General features: G+C 43.6%; 1 protein-coding gene and 1 long non-coding RNA gene across 2 annotated transcripts; one reads left to right on the top strand and one right to left on the bottom strand.

Annotated features, from left to right (window-relative positions):
• Positions 1–1915: 1915 nt before the first annotated feature.
• On the bottom strand, positions 1916–2808 carry LOC106806666. Its single transcript, XR_001393573.1, has 3 exons — positions 2742–2808; positions 2385–2474; positions 1916–2000 (listed from the first exon to the last, which is right to left on the bottom strand). It is a non-coding gene; the product is annotated as an uncharacterized LOC106806666 (long non-coding RNA).
• A 1604-nt stretch (positions 2809–4412) lies between these two features.
• Positions 4413–7789, top strand: LOC106806664. The gene is made up of 7 exons (XM_014808677.1): positions 4413–4511; positions 4741–4933; positions 5052–5191; positions 5465–5530; positions 5887–5933; positions 6060–6211; positions 6721–7789. The coding sequence occupies exons 1-7, from the start codon at positions 4425–4427 to the stop codon at positions 6945–6947; spliced, it is 912 nt and encodes a 303-aa protein (XP_014664163.1). The 5' UTR covers positions 4413–4424; the 3' UTR covers positions 6948–7789.
• Positions 7790–16308: the final 8519 nt, after the last annotated feature.

Genomic DNA, 16308 nt, shown 5'->3' with positions numbered 1-16308 from the left:
GGCAAGGGCGGTCGCGTGCTCCCAGGTTCACGGTTCGGCCTTATGGAGATAGAGTTTCCCTTAAGGGTAGCTGACTGGTAGTGGTAGCGTCGATGAATAACAAGAACACAGAATTGTGAGATTCACTCTACGTGCGTGTATTAGATTAGACTATAAACACTAACAAAATATCTACTCGCGTGCAATATGGTAGCTGTACGCGCCGCGTGCCACGCCCGAGTCCGCAATACAGGTTATTGAGAGAGTGGCGACTCGTATGTCGCCTCTCCGCGCGCGGTATCGCGTATAACGTAAAAGATTACGCTTCGTATGCAGATGCGTCGCGAAATCACTCGCGAGGTAAGGTTCTGGAGAATAGGCTCAGGAAAGCACATATACCAGATATCGGAAAACGTAGGAGGCGCGCGAAAGATGACCTACGTGGTAGAAAAGGGAGACCCGTGTGTCGCTAGCTGTCGCGCGTCCCATTCACCGACGGCGGCCATAAAATCCTACGACCGGTATAGGTTCCATTAAGGCCCTATACCTCGGAAATTGCTGTTTTTATGATCGCCGAACATCGAGGAATTTGTAAGTCGCAAGGTTGTTTCTAAATTGGCATGCTTTTGACATGGTGAAGCGTCTATACTACACATAGTGGCGAGGCACGGTTGCAGCATCACAGAACGCCGAAAATAAAGTAGTGATGGTGCAACGTTACGTAAAGGAGGCTGGCGCCGAGGTGGTGGATGCGTGACGAAAAGGACGCGACACGCGACACGAATGCGCGACAAAAAAAAAGAAATACCCGCGGACAATACCCGTACAAAATATCTTACGATAACCGTAAAGACAAAAACAATAACTCGCGGGCGCGCAGACGACGCTCGTGCTTATCGACATGTAGCAAACACGCCGGTAAAAAAAGGTAACAAAATTTTAGAAACGCGATAAAACACCCCCCCCCCAAAAAAAAACAATGCCCGGAAGAAATTATTCTGCCGGAAGCCCCTCGGGGAACATATAGGGAAACATCCGAAGCCACTCAGCCTCGGGGACGAATATAGGCGGCCGGTCGTCGCCAGGAAGGTTCCAGTTCTCTTCGACCTCCACGTTGCCGTCGTCCTCCCAGTTCCCGTTGTCCCACCGATCAGATAGCTGGGCGTGGAGCTCGTCGGTGGAGGCGGTGTCGAGGGCGCCGTGGAACCCCGGCGACGGCCTGCAGGGGCCGACCGGGCGCGCCGAGCGGCGGCCAGCTGTCCTGCCGACGGTGACGGACGGTCGACGCCAATCCCTGCGGGGTCGACGGCGATCGCGACGCGACGACGGCGTCCCCGCTGGCGGCGCGGTTGGCTGCGGCAGCGATCGCATGGGCGTGTCGGGTAGCGGCCACGAAATGGCGCACATGCGTCGGCATCGCGACTGCGCCGCGTTCACCAGGCTCATCGCTCTATGTGCAGACGGTGGGAATGAGCCACATATGGCGGTAAGCGACAGACAGCCGACATCGAGGATTTGTAAGCCGCAAGGTTGTTTCTAAATCGGCATGCTTTTGAAGTGGCAAAGCGTCTATACTACATTTGCCCCCCCCCCAATCCAAAATTGCTTCCGGCGCGCCTGACCTCACTTACGTAAGGGAGACCGGCCGAACTGAACTGTTCAACTGAATCGCACTATTACAATTGAATTTGTCTTGATTTCAGTGAAGCAAATTATTATTTTTTTTGTATTAAACTTTATTTTCCATTTTTTTCGCCTTCGAAATCTTAGGGGGGGACGACCGCCCCCATTGCCCCCACTGGCTACGCCGCTGCCTGATATCAATACCACACTCTACACCAGCGTCTATAACTCTATATACATATTTCGTATGCTAATAAGTTAAAAAGTATTGAAAATTTGGAAAAGAGCATGTCATTCACTATTATATATTTACCTAGTAATTCGAAGATGGTAGCGATCCCGAATAACTTGCCACATTGCCCTGTAACCCAACAGTCTTCCTGGACCATTCATTCATTCTGTGAAACCAAAAAACCTTTAAACAAATTCTTCTTTTTCTTTCCACATTTCAGTTTAGATCATCCTTTTTCTAAACACTATTTTTGGTTTAATTACAATTGTCACGTCTTTAATTTACTTCATTTAGCATGCCTCTTAAGTCAATGATGTCAGTCATACTGCATGGTTCATAGGTGAAAGAATTTACTATGGCGTAGATTATAACATTTAAAGTTAGGGTCAAATACATAATCAGTTCATTACATATAAGCAAGTGGTTTGTGATAATGAATTTAGTACATCGATCTTACAAGCATGCCAAAAACTAACCTTATTTTCATGGCTACAATGCACGAGAATACAGAAACTTAGAAACGTCATATTATAAAATACATTTAACACACCTGAACTGCTGCCATAACTCTGCAACACCAACCTCCTTGCTGTGTTTTGTCAGCTTCCAGTACCTATTCTTGTTTTCAAAAGAATGAATACTGAAATTTGGAAGTTCATGATTTTAAATCATATATCATTGGGCATTTTTAACTGTAACAAAATGGTGTGTGCAATAAGTAAACCTAAATCAGTTGATCTCAGCTGAAACTATAATTTTTGCAAGTTTAACTCTATGGTCATGCATGCGGCTTCTGCATGGTGACCCAAAATTATTTTATTTGTACTACTAGTACTACTATTAGTACTAGTAGTAGAGTATGGTACTTAGTAGGCTATATGAACTGCCAAAAAATATGTCTCAATACCTCCAGTTATACTGTGGAAACTCATCACTCCAGAAGAGTAGAATTTCACTGCGTGACATTGTTGATTCTAACAAGATTTAAGACGTTCTTGAAGTTCATCAATCTTCTTTCCACCTAATTAAAACCATGGTATATAATTTAGACGTAGTACGGTGTGTCAGCGTATGCGGCGCCAGGGTGGGGGAGTAAACAGCTGGCGGGAGTAGCCAGTACACGCGGCGGGCGCATAAACCCGACCAGGCCTGTGTGACTAACGTCACTATAGCACAATTCTAACCCTAGCTCTAGTAACTATAGCCGCGTACAGTTGCAGCTGCCAGCGCAACTGTACGCGGGCTATAGTATAGATACTAGAGCTATTCTAACCCTAGCAAGACCGTTTCTTGGAGCTAGCGGGCGCAGTGCCAGGCAGTAGGGGGTTCGGAGCCAGGTGCCGCCGTATTGTCCGGTAGGAAAGTCTATTTGCGCCCATGGGCTACGGGTAATGTTGATATTAAACGATTATTACGTTCTAGAATGCTTAATGTGTACTTACTCTGCGTAATGGTATGCCATTTCTGAATTGTTAGATGGTGGTACGTAGTCCATGAAACGTCTTGAGCTGACGTTAGCGCGTGTTCGCGGCCCACTGCTCTCGTGCGGTCGTGCCGTTAGACATAGCGAGCTTCTGAGTGGTGCTGGGCGGTAAAGGGACCAGTCTAGAGCTCCACGTTTGATGTGGTTATCGCGTCCTTCGTGTTGCTAACCAGCACACGACTTGTTACACAAAGACCTAAGGGGGCTCACGATTTTTTTTATCGTGTGTGCGTGAGCGCGTGTGCGCGACGTGTGTGCGTGTGTGCGTGAGCGCATGTGTGTGACGTGTGTGCGTGAACGCGTGTGCGCGACGTGTGTGCGTAAGCGCGTGTGTGTTTGACGTGTGTGCGTGAGCGCGTGTGTGCGGCGTGTGTGCGTGAGCGCGTGTGTGTGACGTGTGTGCGTCACGTATTATTCAAAAATATGAAACTACTCTGAAAACATAATTATGAAGACATGAATAATTCTGAAACCCTTTAATTCATACTGTTTTCAATCAAAACTGATCATACTGATAAAAATTACTCTTCAAACTTTATTCAAAAAAGCTTTAAGCACCTCTAGTGTGTTCGCTATTATATGTTTGCAGAGTAATTTCATATGTTTAAGTACTATTATAAGGGTAAGTACCATTATACACTATTTTACTTTGGGGTCCCTCATATATCTTTTTCTACCCAATTAAAGTTCATAACGAAACACGTTTTATGTAAATGTATGATGAAATTAATATCCGATAATAACATGAACATCATAGCATATCTTCTCAATTTTCTCGTGCCACGATATATAGGTTCTACAGATAATGCCTAATGCTTTGTATTGCAGCCAAATTAAAATACAGCATTGGTTGTGTGACTATAGTTATAAACCATAACTGCGACAGTGGTTTATATCTAGTCCTATTGTTTTAATGTAACAAAAGTGCCTTAGGTCAACTTAACAAAAGGTTAACAAAAGGTCTGTAAAATGCTTATTATGATAGGGTCAACATCCCAGACAATGTCATACTTGTGCATATGTAATTTTCTTGATGGTGGCCTTTTCATTTTGGACATTAACTACTTGCCGTGATCTTGCCATTTCAGAGATGATGTTTATGCAGCAATGCAAAACTTAGATCCTGAAGGATTGATTGCAAGAGGATCAATAACAAACCGAAGACTAGGAGAAAGGCGCCAATTTTATTCAAAAGTGAGATGAAACTGTTGTAAAAATATAATACATGTGAACTCCTTTACAAACTAATAAAACAATTTTATAACATAACGTACTCTGCAATACGTAATATACTCTTCTCTGCAAATTGTATTTTTAGCTCATATCTGACCTCGGAGAGCACTGAGGTCTGCAGCAATTGTTGTTCCATTGCAGTTTGCATTTGTAGAGCTTATCAATAACACTTAAAAAAATGTTATTACAGGGCCCTAACTGGTTAATAAATGTTGACCAACATGACAAGCTGATGGGATTTAGGAAACAAGAATACCCACTTGGCATACATGCAGCAATTGATTCTTTTTCTCGGCGTGTACTTTGGCTGAAAGTTACACCATCAAACAGCAACCCAAACCATGTAGCTAGATGGATGTTGGAATACCTGGAAGAGTTTCATTGTGAGTTTCTTTTTAATAAAGTTTACTCATGCACTACACCACCATATTGCAAAGATATATTATCATCTTCACCTAATCCTATTTTTAAGTAATGTTTAGTTTTTCCTACATTTTTCAGTGATTCCGATTCGAACCAGGTCTGACCCTGGTAATGAAAACAGCCTTCTTTCCCAGATGCAGCGTTTTTTGAGGCGTAACCACAGAGACGGTTTGGCAGGAGAAAAAGCTCACATTACAGGGTCATCAACAACTAATCAGGTATACGGATTTGAACAATTTTATGGAAATACACAGAACGTTAGTGAATAGCAAGAAATGGCTTACACTCACACAGAACATTACTGAACTGCAAGAAATGGGTTACACTAATACACAGCATTCCGAGTATTGAAGTTATGTATTTTGCAGAAAAACGTAAGAATAGTAAACGTTTCATATGTTGCACGAAATATGCACCCTCCAAACAGGAGTAGACTGATATCCATAAAAACATAAATGATGTGTGATATGTTTCTGTTCAATATTCTTTAGCCAATTGAAAGATGGTGGCGTGATTACAGAGAACGCAGCGGCCAGTATTTTCGCGATGAAGTGAAGGTGAGGCCTGTAAATGTGTGCTAAAATGCATAATTAGAAAATGATAAGCATATGATAACATATTCATAAATATTCAAAAAATAAGTTTTCTCCTATATACAAATATTAAAAACCATATATACATATTGAAGTCTTAAACAGAAATGCATGTAGGTTTCTGTGGTTTGATAAGCTATACAGTCGTTGTACATGCCAATACATATGCGTTGTATTCACGAGTACACTTCATGCAGCTTCCAATAGTTCCTTCAGCAAAATTTTTATTGTGGTTAACAATGTCAAGCTATGACATTTAGTTATTGAAATGTATGTAAAAAACATCTTGTTTCACATACTGCAAAATGATTGTTTTTCAGGGTTTAAAAAATGATGGGCTATACAATCCGAGCAACAATGCAGAAAGGTAAATAGTGTGTTACATAAAACACTGTGTTTATACTTTTTTAAATTTAAACACTACATTCTAATTTATATAAAACGTTATTTTTGTAACTTATTTAATAGTTAAAACTTACCAACATGTTTGAAGGGCCTGCCTTGCATTGGTTTACATACCAGTAATCCAAGGCGAACTAAATAAATTTAGAAATTGGTGGAACAGCCATCGTATTCGGTTGCAAGTTGGCACCGATCGCCCATCTGGCATACCTGACCTGCTTTTCAAGTTTCCTGAGGCATACGGTTAGTAACATTACATTTTTTTCACCATAACATATTTTTACGATGTTGATGATAAACAGGTTTATAATAGCGAGCTAGCATTAAATTGGTAAAAGAACTATTAAATGAAAGAGAAATTCACACTGTACTGACTAATGTAACAAGTTTACAAACGCCCATGTCTAAAAAAATAATTTTTGCCCCATTCGCAATTACCCTTTATTTAGCAGTAAAACAAAGAACTATTGAGCCATTAGAAAAACACTTAAAATATAAAAATACAAAACTACTCACACTCACAAAGTAAGTATTTACATAAACCATGTAAACCCTGCAATTAGAACTAGCTGTATACAAAACTGTATTGCCTCGTTATTGGCAGAGACAGTCAATCCGTGAGCTATCGTTATTGTCAGTTTTCCCAATAATAACAAGATAAACTACACAAAAGCCAGCCAGCAACAGCTTTGTGATGTTTTTTTTTCTTCAATTGGTAGACTAATTGTTTACCTAAAGTGCCTTTTTTGTAGGTGCACAACAATGTGGGCTGCCAACAGTTCCAGAAGAGTTGAGGTATTTGCAAGGGAAAGCATTTGCTCAGCCAGTGAGAGATTTTGTTCCAGCATGGTTCAGACAAGAGAGTGAAGACCTTTTCACAGAGCATGGTATGCAGCTGGACCACTCTACTGCACGAGCTGCATATATCTTACTGAAACGAAACTTTGGTACACGAGATGACCTAGCAGTGATTTTGTAATTTGATGACTGAACTGTTTTGCTGGTTCTGAACTGTTTGTTTGATCGATTGTTGATCTTGTTGTTTTCTGAACTGGTTCTGAAATGTTTGAACTGAAGTTGAAACTGATTTGCTGTATAAGCACATTATTTACTCATGTACGTGCCAATCTCAATATTTAGGTTAAGGTTAGTGTCGGCCTCCCTCCAGGACTTGTGCAGCCAGTATTTTCGCCCAGATTTCCGAACTCCACAGGAACTATTTCTGGGAAAAATACAAAATACATTTGTGTAATAAAACGCCCCATGTGCCATGACTGTTTACGGCAATCTGTATCATTTTCAAACAGCTTTGTCGTTGCGCACATAAAATTATAGTTTGCATCCATCAACACTTAATTTAATGTATTGCTTGGGAAATAATGGAACGCATGTTTTTAACCCAGAGGTTTCGAGTCGTATGCAAAACATACAGAAGACGTTTTACACCTTATCACCTGTGATATAATTATTCATGAATAGCATGCATTTGGAAATATACCTGTCAGACCTGCAAGTCTGCAGTACTTGCTGCAACTATGTTTTTCAGCAAAATTTTTAATTGCTTCTCTGTTCGCATTTCCAACGCCATACAACCTGTAAAATGATAAAAAAAAACAAATAACGTTAGTTTGGTGAAGTTAAGAGCAAAATGGTACAACATAAAATAGTAATTATATTTTATTGGGATAATGTTTGCAGAAAAAACTAAAATGTTTACAATTAGTAAAACATACATGTCGGTTCCATCGTCGCACTCTGCGTGTACGATCCAGGTAGCTATTTCCGGGTCCGTTATATTCATTCCACATCCTATTAAATAAATAAAAAAGTTACAACTCTTGGCATACTAATTTCTTGTATGTAAAACCATGTGATGCGCTATTGTTATTATGCACAAACACACCCAAAAAAAAAATCTATCAAATTACGAAATCAAAAATTCTAAGAAAAAGACGATGATTTCAAAATATGATTTCATGTAAATGTCCCAAATAGAACATGTAACCAGCCAGTGACCCTGAATTTTTGGCAAGTATATACGGACTGACCTAGAAACTATATGCACATGATTCCGTTATTCTAAGTGTAGCCATTTAAATTTCTGCTGCCATGCTGGCAGACGACAGACACCACTACTATCGTGTAAGCTACAAAAACCTATGAGTTACGAAATTGAGAATGGGAATTTTAAGTATACACTACCTTGCAAGTCGGTGAGCATGGCTCTTCCTTCACCAAAGTATATGTAAGTATAATGCATTAGGGCTTGCATCTTGTCACTTGTTGGCGATGTTCCCAGTCGTGGTAGAGTATCCAGGAAGTTTGTGACATGTTTTATAGAGCAGGCTTATTTAATTGCTCGTTAGATGGCGCGCAGGTCAATACAAATGGCCTCACTCTCGTTGTGAATTTGTTAGCATTGTCCCGCGTCCAATGCGTCAGAGACAAATGGTTATTCCTATCTATGCTAACAAATTCGTGATCTACAGCTAACATCGAACCGTCCACATAAGTGTTCCCCATCATGCCTGCCGTGAACTGTCCAGTTGCTGGCTGCGAGTACAAGACTGCGGACGTTGATCCTGCAATCGTGGTACAGTTACTGCAGATACATTCGTCAGCTGAACACACCCAACCGCAAGTCGCCCCCGCTAAGGTCGAAAAGGTGAAGAGACCTACACTGTCCTCTGGCGGGTCGAGCGAAGAATGGACTTACTTCACGACCAGATGGACAGACTATGTCTCCGCAACTAAGGTTACTGGCCAGGAAAAAGTAGTCCAACTGCTGGAGTGTTGTGACGAGGGTCTTCGCAGGGACCTGACGAGATCAGCTGGTGCCAGTCTGACGAATAAGTCAGAGGAGCAGTACTGGAGCAATGAAAAAACTTGGGAGTAGAGAGGAGAACACGATGGTTGCTCGGTTCACATGCACAACATGACTCAAGATCATGACGAGCCAGACGCGCATTCGGCGCTCGTATTACTGGACAAGCGAGTGTCTGCAAATTTGCACTGACGTGCCAGAACTGCCAGAATGGAGTGAATTACACCAATGAGGTTCTCCGGGATGTGTTAGCTAGGGGTCTGCTGACAGCGAGATTCAACTCGATCTGCCGTGAGATCCGAACCAGCGACATGACTCTCGAGGAGGTCTTCAAGTTCGTGGAGGCCAAAGAGGCAGGCAAGCGGATCGGCCAACAGACTTTTGCAGTCACAGGGTGCAGCTGCTGCACGCAGCCTGTATCAGAGAGCAAAAGATCTTCAGCCATGGTTAGAGAGGGGGCCAAACGACATGACAGTGATACAGTCAGTCAGAAGTATGCTCGTACTGTGGTAGAGAGGGTCACGGTAAGAGAGACCCACCTCATGTGAGAAAAAATACCTGTCCTGCTTACGGTAGACTTGCAGGAAGTGCAACAAGCTGCATCACTGGAGGCGAGTGTGCCGCCAGCACGACCAACGGTGGGCCTGAGGTGTCGATGGCAGATGAGCAGGCGCGCAGTTTTCAGCTCGCTCTGACCCGTCTCTGATACCGCGTCACCCAGTGCTGTGCAGACGCCAAACAACGATCGCTCTGTAGTTCATCCACCTTTGATTGAGCATGCCTGGTATAGTACCCTGACGCTAGACCACCATCTGCGTGAAGAAGTATGGTTTAATANTGTTGCTTAGGTGCAGTGACATGCAACAGTGATCTGCCGCATCACCAGCTCCCAGCACCGCACACACCCTGACACCAGCCCGGCACGCCCCAGCCTACCCCTTCAGTGTACGGTCTGCCTGCTGAACCCTTTTCCATTAAAGGGGTTTAAACTACCTGGTTGTGGGGTCGATCTGTCTATTGTCAATTGGGCAGTTAAGTGGGAACAGGCACATCGGTATTGCGCCCAGCGGTGCCAAGGCCTGATAACTTGCCTCCGGCGCTATCTTTGTGACATTCGGCATATTTCCCAGATGAAGCGAGCGAGTGACGCTGGACCGGAGTGTCACTTGCTCACTACTCCCGCGCGCAGCCACAGACACTTCCTGCAGAATTGGGAGTCCGTCGGGCGCCTGCCCACCACAGTACTCAGCTCAGGTGTCGGCCCTCTCTCACGCATTTTCCAACATGCAGAGCATCCGGAAGTAGAGAGTGAGACCAGTGACAGGCGTGAATGATATCACTAGCTAAGCACCGCGTCCACGTCGTGCCTGTGAGCTGGCACACCGCAGCCGCGCTCCTGCCGAACCGCGTCGCAGTCCGTTGCTCATACGGCAAATCTAATCGGTCTCCCCTCGACCTCCGTCACCGCTCGTGTTTATGCTTATACAGTCACGCTACGGATCGCTCCGCTCTCTCAGCCACATGTTGCATACTTCTTCTCTGCCCTTCTTCGACCCCTTATAAGAAAGGACATCGTCGTTCATCCCCACTCAGATTTATGACCTGGCCAGCATCGCGGCTCCGAATATACCTTCGCACTCTAGCTCCCCACACTACCGCCTAGCGGCTGCAAACCATGACCGAGCGATGGAGAGGAAGCACTTCGCCTCAGGCTGAACGAGGATCACCATGAAGCCTCCTTCCTCGAAAGGTGGGCAGAGTCACACCAAGCGACTGCACCTTCGCCCTCCGTCCCGGCCTGCTAGTCTGGGCCAACCACATTAGCCGTTCCAGCAACCATGACAATCTCCGGCCCCCACCTGTCCACACGATGGGACACACACTGCGCTGGCCGTTTGCACGTCATTGTGAGCGTTAGACAATGTTGGACCTTCTCAGTTATAGTTGCACGTCACGCTTCATGAATGTGTCCGGCCTCGGGTTCGAGTTACATGGCCGGAACTCAGAAATTCTTCATATCGCGGCGTTCGATTACTTGTGGCTGCCACAGAGACATACGCCTTCGGAAACACTGGAGTGAGGGACCTTCGCTACTCACCCGACCGTGTCACGCCAATCGGGGCAGCCGCGGCAGTGAACCTACAATTGCCTCCGACAACTATTACGGTTCTTCAATGCCCAGTGACAGCCTGGAGACAAGCTGCCACGCTGCCGCCATTTGGCTCCATCACCGCCCCACCGGCGGTTACCAGGCCGACCCCTCCGTCTGCCGTCCTGAACCGCACGTCTAGTGCCTCGATCTGCCCCTTCGCCACCCAGTTCTTAATTAAACTCAGGCCTTCGGCGGATGGCCCCCGTGTCACACCTGCTGTTCCAACCTGACTACTTCCTGCTGCACCCCTCAGTAGGCGAGTGTAGCCCAGGGGTCATCGCACCCTTTGACAGCAGGTGAATGTTTGGGTTGCCCCTGTTGAACTCTCGCCCTCCCCCGGACTCAGAACGCCGTAGCGCCCCGAGCCTCCGAGATCCCTTTTCCGTCTGCCGACGTGCCGGAAGGACTCAATTGTTATTGTAGCGGGACTCTTATAATGGTGAAATCAGGCAACTGATTCGAAGGATATTTTCTTTTTTTTTTCAGTCTTCGTTTGTAACCCAAAGACTTGGGGGAGATAGAGCAGGCTTATTTAATTGCTCGTTAGATGGCGCGCAGGTCAATACAAATGGCCTCACTCTCGTTGTGAATTTGTTAGCATTGTCCCGCGTCCAATGCGTCAGAGACAAATGGTTATTCCTATCTATTTTATGAATGGTCCTGGCATAAATTCTTCCAAAGTTCCGAAAGGTGCAGGATCACTTCCTATTATTTTTACAAAGCATACCGGGATCACTCTGTAAAAAAATAATAAAACAAAACATTTAATTGTAATAAAACAATTAAAAGTATCTGCACTTGAGTCAAGAACACAGCACTTTTTGCGCCCAACTACACGAGTATGATTAACTATAGTGTGTATCGCAGTGTTACAAAAGTAAATGGGAATATATTAAACTTAACAAATAGTTGATTACAACTGAGGTTTCACTAAATTGCATACGGATCGGTGTTTCAGCACCAATCTTACTTTGGGACATCGCCAAACTCCAAACAATCGTCAACACTCTCACAAAACTGCTGACAGAGACTTCTTGCCATGGTTTGTCCTTGTACAGTCTGCAATTAGAAGTCGTAGATTATAGCAACTGGCAAAAATGTGGGTTTTTCTTTACAAGTGTGGCGGATTGCGGCCGGTCCGCGTCCACTGCGACAATTCTCAGCTACACTCCCTTGTGATATAAATCTGAGAATCGCAACGAGTGGGGGGGGGGGAACCTTTATACGTGGTGTTACCGGCACACCGTCACACAAGTGAAATAGTATTCACACACAGCTACAACATATAAAGTAAATTTCGTGCCAATAAAAAAGCAATTGTTGAAGATTGGAAAAGTTTCTCACTGCACGGCTTTATTTCATCATCCCCAACAAATGGTCCTCGATCATTTAATTCAGGAGATAATTAAAGACAAAAAAATGTAAGGATCTTTTGTAATTTAAAATTCTTATATAGCTGTATATTATCTATCGCAGCACAAGCCATTGAAAGTGACAGCTGTGACAGAATAGATGATTTATTTAAAGAGGATTCTTGACTTGCATCAAATTGTTTATATTGCTGTGAAATCTTACCCTCTTGCACAAATCCTCTACTGCATCGTTAGTGGTCATGATTCTGTCCACTGCTTGTGCCATGGCTTTTCTGGCATGGATGCCATCATTATCCACTATCTGCAATGAATATTATCAACAACACGGTCCCAATAAGTTTGCCAGTAGTAAAATTATGAATGGTGTCAAACAGCAAACGTACAATGACAAGTGATCTGGAAACAATTTCCTTAATTGCTCATTGTCTAAAACTACAGTGACATTCATTAGATCAACTCGCCGATACAAAATGTTACCGAGACTTGTGGTGATTCCTAAAATTTCCCCCTCACATCACGTCAATACATTAATTATATACCTTCTATATACTTATTAACTTCAGTGTACATGTTTCTTTGAAACACTTTATGAACCATTTTTTCTCGCTTCTCACTACTCGCCTACCCTTCACAATTCTCCTTCACACACACTCCACACACACTCACCCTCGTTTCCACTTGGAGAATCATGTGTTCACCTCTAAAACTTAACACGTGCCAGCTTTCTGTCGCCGCGGCTGCTCAAGCCAGTTTATTGTTCGCGGCATTCTTCACATACGCGTGGCATTTACGCCTAGGCTTTCGGAAATGCTCAGATTCATATTCTTTTCTCCGCCCCAAGTTGCCAACCTTTGGCTGCGGAGAAGGCTGCACCTCCACTCGCCATCCGTCTGCGCGCCGGTGCCTTTTTGCAGACTTGCCTCCCAAACGGCATATACGCTCAGCCAATCTCAATGGACCGTTACCAAAGTATAGACTTGAAATAGCATTTCGGTTCGAGACATGTTCAGTTCACTTACTCCCTCTAAAGCTGCCGTAACTAGTCTATCATCTCTCATTACGCAAATTGGCACAGTATCGTACTAAAGCTATAACACACACCCTGGTGCCCTTTCTCCTCCCACCCTTCTGGCCCCTTTGCCTCACTTGTAATTTGAATATTAGAAATAGTCATAACCTTACTTCCCTCTGAGATAGGCCAGGGGAGCGCGGCGCCGAGGGGAAACCCCCGATAATGCCGGGGGTGTATATAAGGGCGAGGAAACCGCCGTGTTTGTGTAGTTGCTATATGGGTTCGGAGTACCGGCGTCGCAAGGGCCGGTGGAAGGTTGACAGTCCCAGGGGGGAAGGAGGGGCGAGGGTGGTACGGCAAAGGGTCAGGGCAGGCGAGAGCGATCTGTCGGAGGCAAGGGAAAGAGGGACGGTGTCAGGTGCGCTAGGCAGGCTCGGGCGGAATGCGCAGCGAAGGGGAGCGAATCTGCGGAGCCGCTAGCGTCGCGGCAGCCAATCTGGGAAGCCAGGGAGCCATTGATATCAGTCGGCTAAAAGGCAGGCCGGTGAGGCGCTGGCGTGGCGAGGACGGAGTGGATGACGAGTGCGGAGCGTGCCCAGGGTGAAGGGAGGCAGGGCGGAACAGGGTGAGGGGGACTGGGTGGATATATATATCTCTCTCCTGAGCGCGGGCCTCCCAAACGCATGTTAGTTTATCCAATATCACTGCTGTTACTAAAAAGTGTCCAATTGAAAATCATCCGTACCAGCTTGTTGAAATTTTCAAAATAAATCCGTCGAAGCGGGTGTAACACAAATGCCTGCACCCACAGGCACTTTGACCGTTTCACAGAATACAGTAATAGTTAAGAAATAAAAATTGTATTTACTACCGAAGTATCAATGTTGTTTATGTACTCTACAGACAGCATACAATTTATTATATTCTGTGAAACGTTCCAAGTGCATGTGCCTGCACCGCGCATTCCCGCACGCGTGCTTAATGCCATTATAACCTGCGTAGGCAGCAAGCTCGTTAGCCCCATCACAGCTGTACATAAGCTGTAGTAGAAAGCAAATGTATTTGCTCAAGCCAAACGAATACACCTGTGGCAGAAATGGAAGGAACATGGGTGTTTCGCTTTCATAGCAACATCCACCAATGACGCCCCATTTTGCCCGGTGCAAACTAGCGTCATAACGTATGGGTTACACAATTGTTTGCTCAGCTCGCGGGGCATTCGCATCATAGTCAGGACAGTTGTTGTCAACAGTGTTGGCTAAACCTGCGGCCCGTGAGTTATCCGAAAGTGTATCAACAACCGATTTTAAGTCTTGTTTATAAAGTAACCAGCAGTGATCGATCCGCAGATTTTTGTTATACGTAGTCAATGTGTAGTAAATTATAAATACATAAGCATACCATGTACGTGTGGTGTTGGTATCGCGCGGCCTGCCTTCAGAAACTGTGTGAAGCCAACTGTAACAAACATTTTGCAACTTTTTAGCCTGTGTAACTTAAATGGCATCAAAAGCGTTTAATTTTAGAAACATATTACTTTCATTTAAAACAGTGGTATTCAGATATAGGAAGCTTCCAAAATTTAATTTCAACGCGGTTCTTAACTTGTGCGTTGCAAAAATACAGTTACAAGGTTAGAGACATATAGCTCTTGACTATGTAATATCTAGTCCAGTGGTTCTTAACCTGGGTTCGACCAAACCCCAGGGGTTCGATGAGTCAGTCTCAGGGGTTTGGCGGAGGTCCTCCGAAACGCATTAAAATTTTGCTATAATTTGCTATACTTTTTTTTCATTCTTTGCACGCTTTCCAAATATAGTCTTGAATGTTGATGCAATATGTGTTATTTTTGGATTAATTAAAATTGATTGAAATTGATTTGTTTTTGTCAAATTTGAGGGGTTCGGCGAGTGAGCAGTGGGTTTCGTTAGGGTTCGGCGCCTCTAAAAAAGTTAAGAACCACTGATCTAGTCCATGCACAATGTAAAGTGTTGCATCATTTAAAATTGCTTCATGATCTCTTCAGGAAAAAAAAGCTATTCTACATGCAGTAAAGAATTCAGTTAATAATTTTAGAAATTATCATAATAAGTGTTAGTTTTGCAACGTTTATAATGAACTTACTTCGAGTTTTAGGAATTTTAGCGCTCGTTTCTAGCTCGGGAAGAGAGTCATATTCGTCTCCCTTTTCCTCCTCTGGCTCTGATTGTGATTTTCTGTAAAAGATTTGTGATAGAACTTAATTAAGATAGCTTTACAGTTATGATCAGGGTATCTCATTAACAAAGAGCTATAACAATTAGAAACGAATTAGGACCATTGCTAATTTGTTTTTGCTTGAATAAAATAATAGCAAGTCTATGCCTTACATAATAATTAACCAAGCTTTGTTATTTGGTATCATCTTAAATTATAATTACTAAAAGTAGTTGCAATGAATTACTTTACACAGAAAAGAACACTTGAACACAGAACACAGAAAAGGCATTGAATTTCGTTATACCTTTTTTCATCCACATGTGCAAAAAATATGGACTTTTTTTGTATGTGTGCATCGTCGAAATACACCGGTCCATGTGGGCCTCCAACCAAATGAATATGCTTGGAAGTTCTCCCGTAATGCCTTGAAATAGCCCTTTTCACATTTTTTATGGTGAGATTTTCGTCAAATGGAATCTAATAAAATATATAAAGGCTTGAGAAGAATCTGAACATAACTTTAAGCTGAACAGTATAAAAGCTCACTGGCAAATCAAAGGGGGAGACAACAAAGCAGTGACCTCCACCACGCATCACGCAGTGATAATTGGGGCCTACTATAAAATACCAAGAGTAAGATAATAATCCACTTATAAGTTATTATTTTACTCTTGATAATATGCATAAAAATGGAAATGTTAGAGTGGTAACAATTAATGTAATGTAACAATTCATGGAACAAGTAATGGTTAGAATGGTAGAACTAAGACAACTTGTTCA

This window comes from Priapulus caudatus, unplaced genomic scaffold (assembly GCF_000485595.1).
Source record: "Priapulus caudatus unplaced genomic scaffold, Priapulus_caudatus-5.0.1 Scaffold172, whole genome shotgun sequence".
NCBI classification, from domain to species: Eukaryota; Metazoa; Priapulida; class Priapulimorpha; order Priapulimorphida; family Priapulidae; genus Priapulus; species Priapulus caudatus.
Note: the sequence above shows the minus strand (reverse complement) of the source record. Positions and strands in the feature narration are given on the sequence as shown.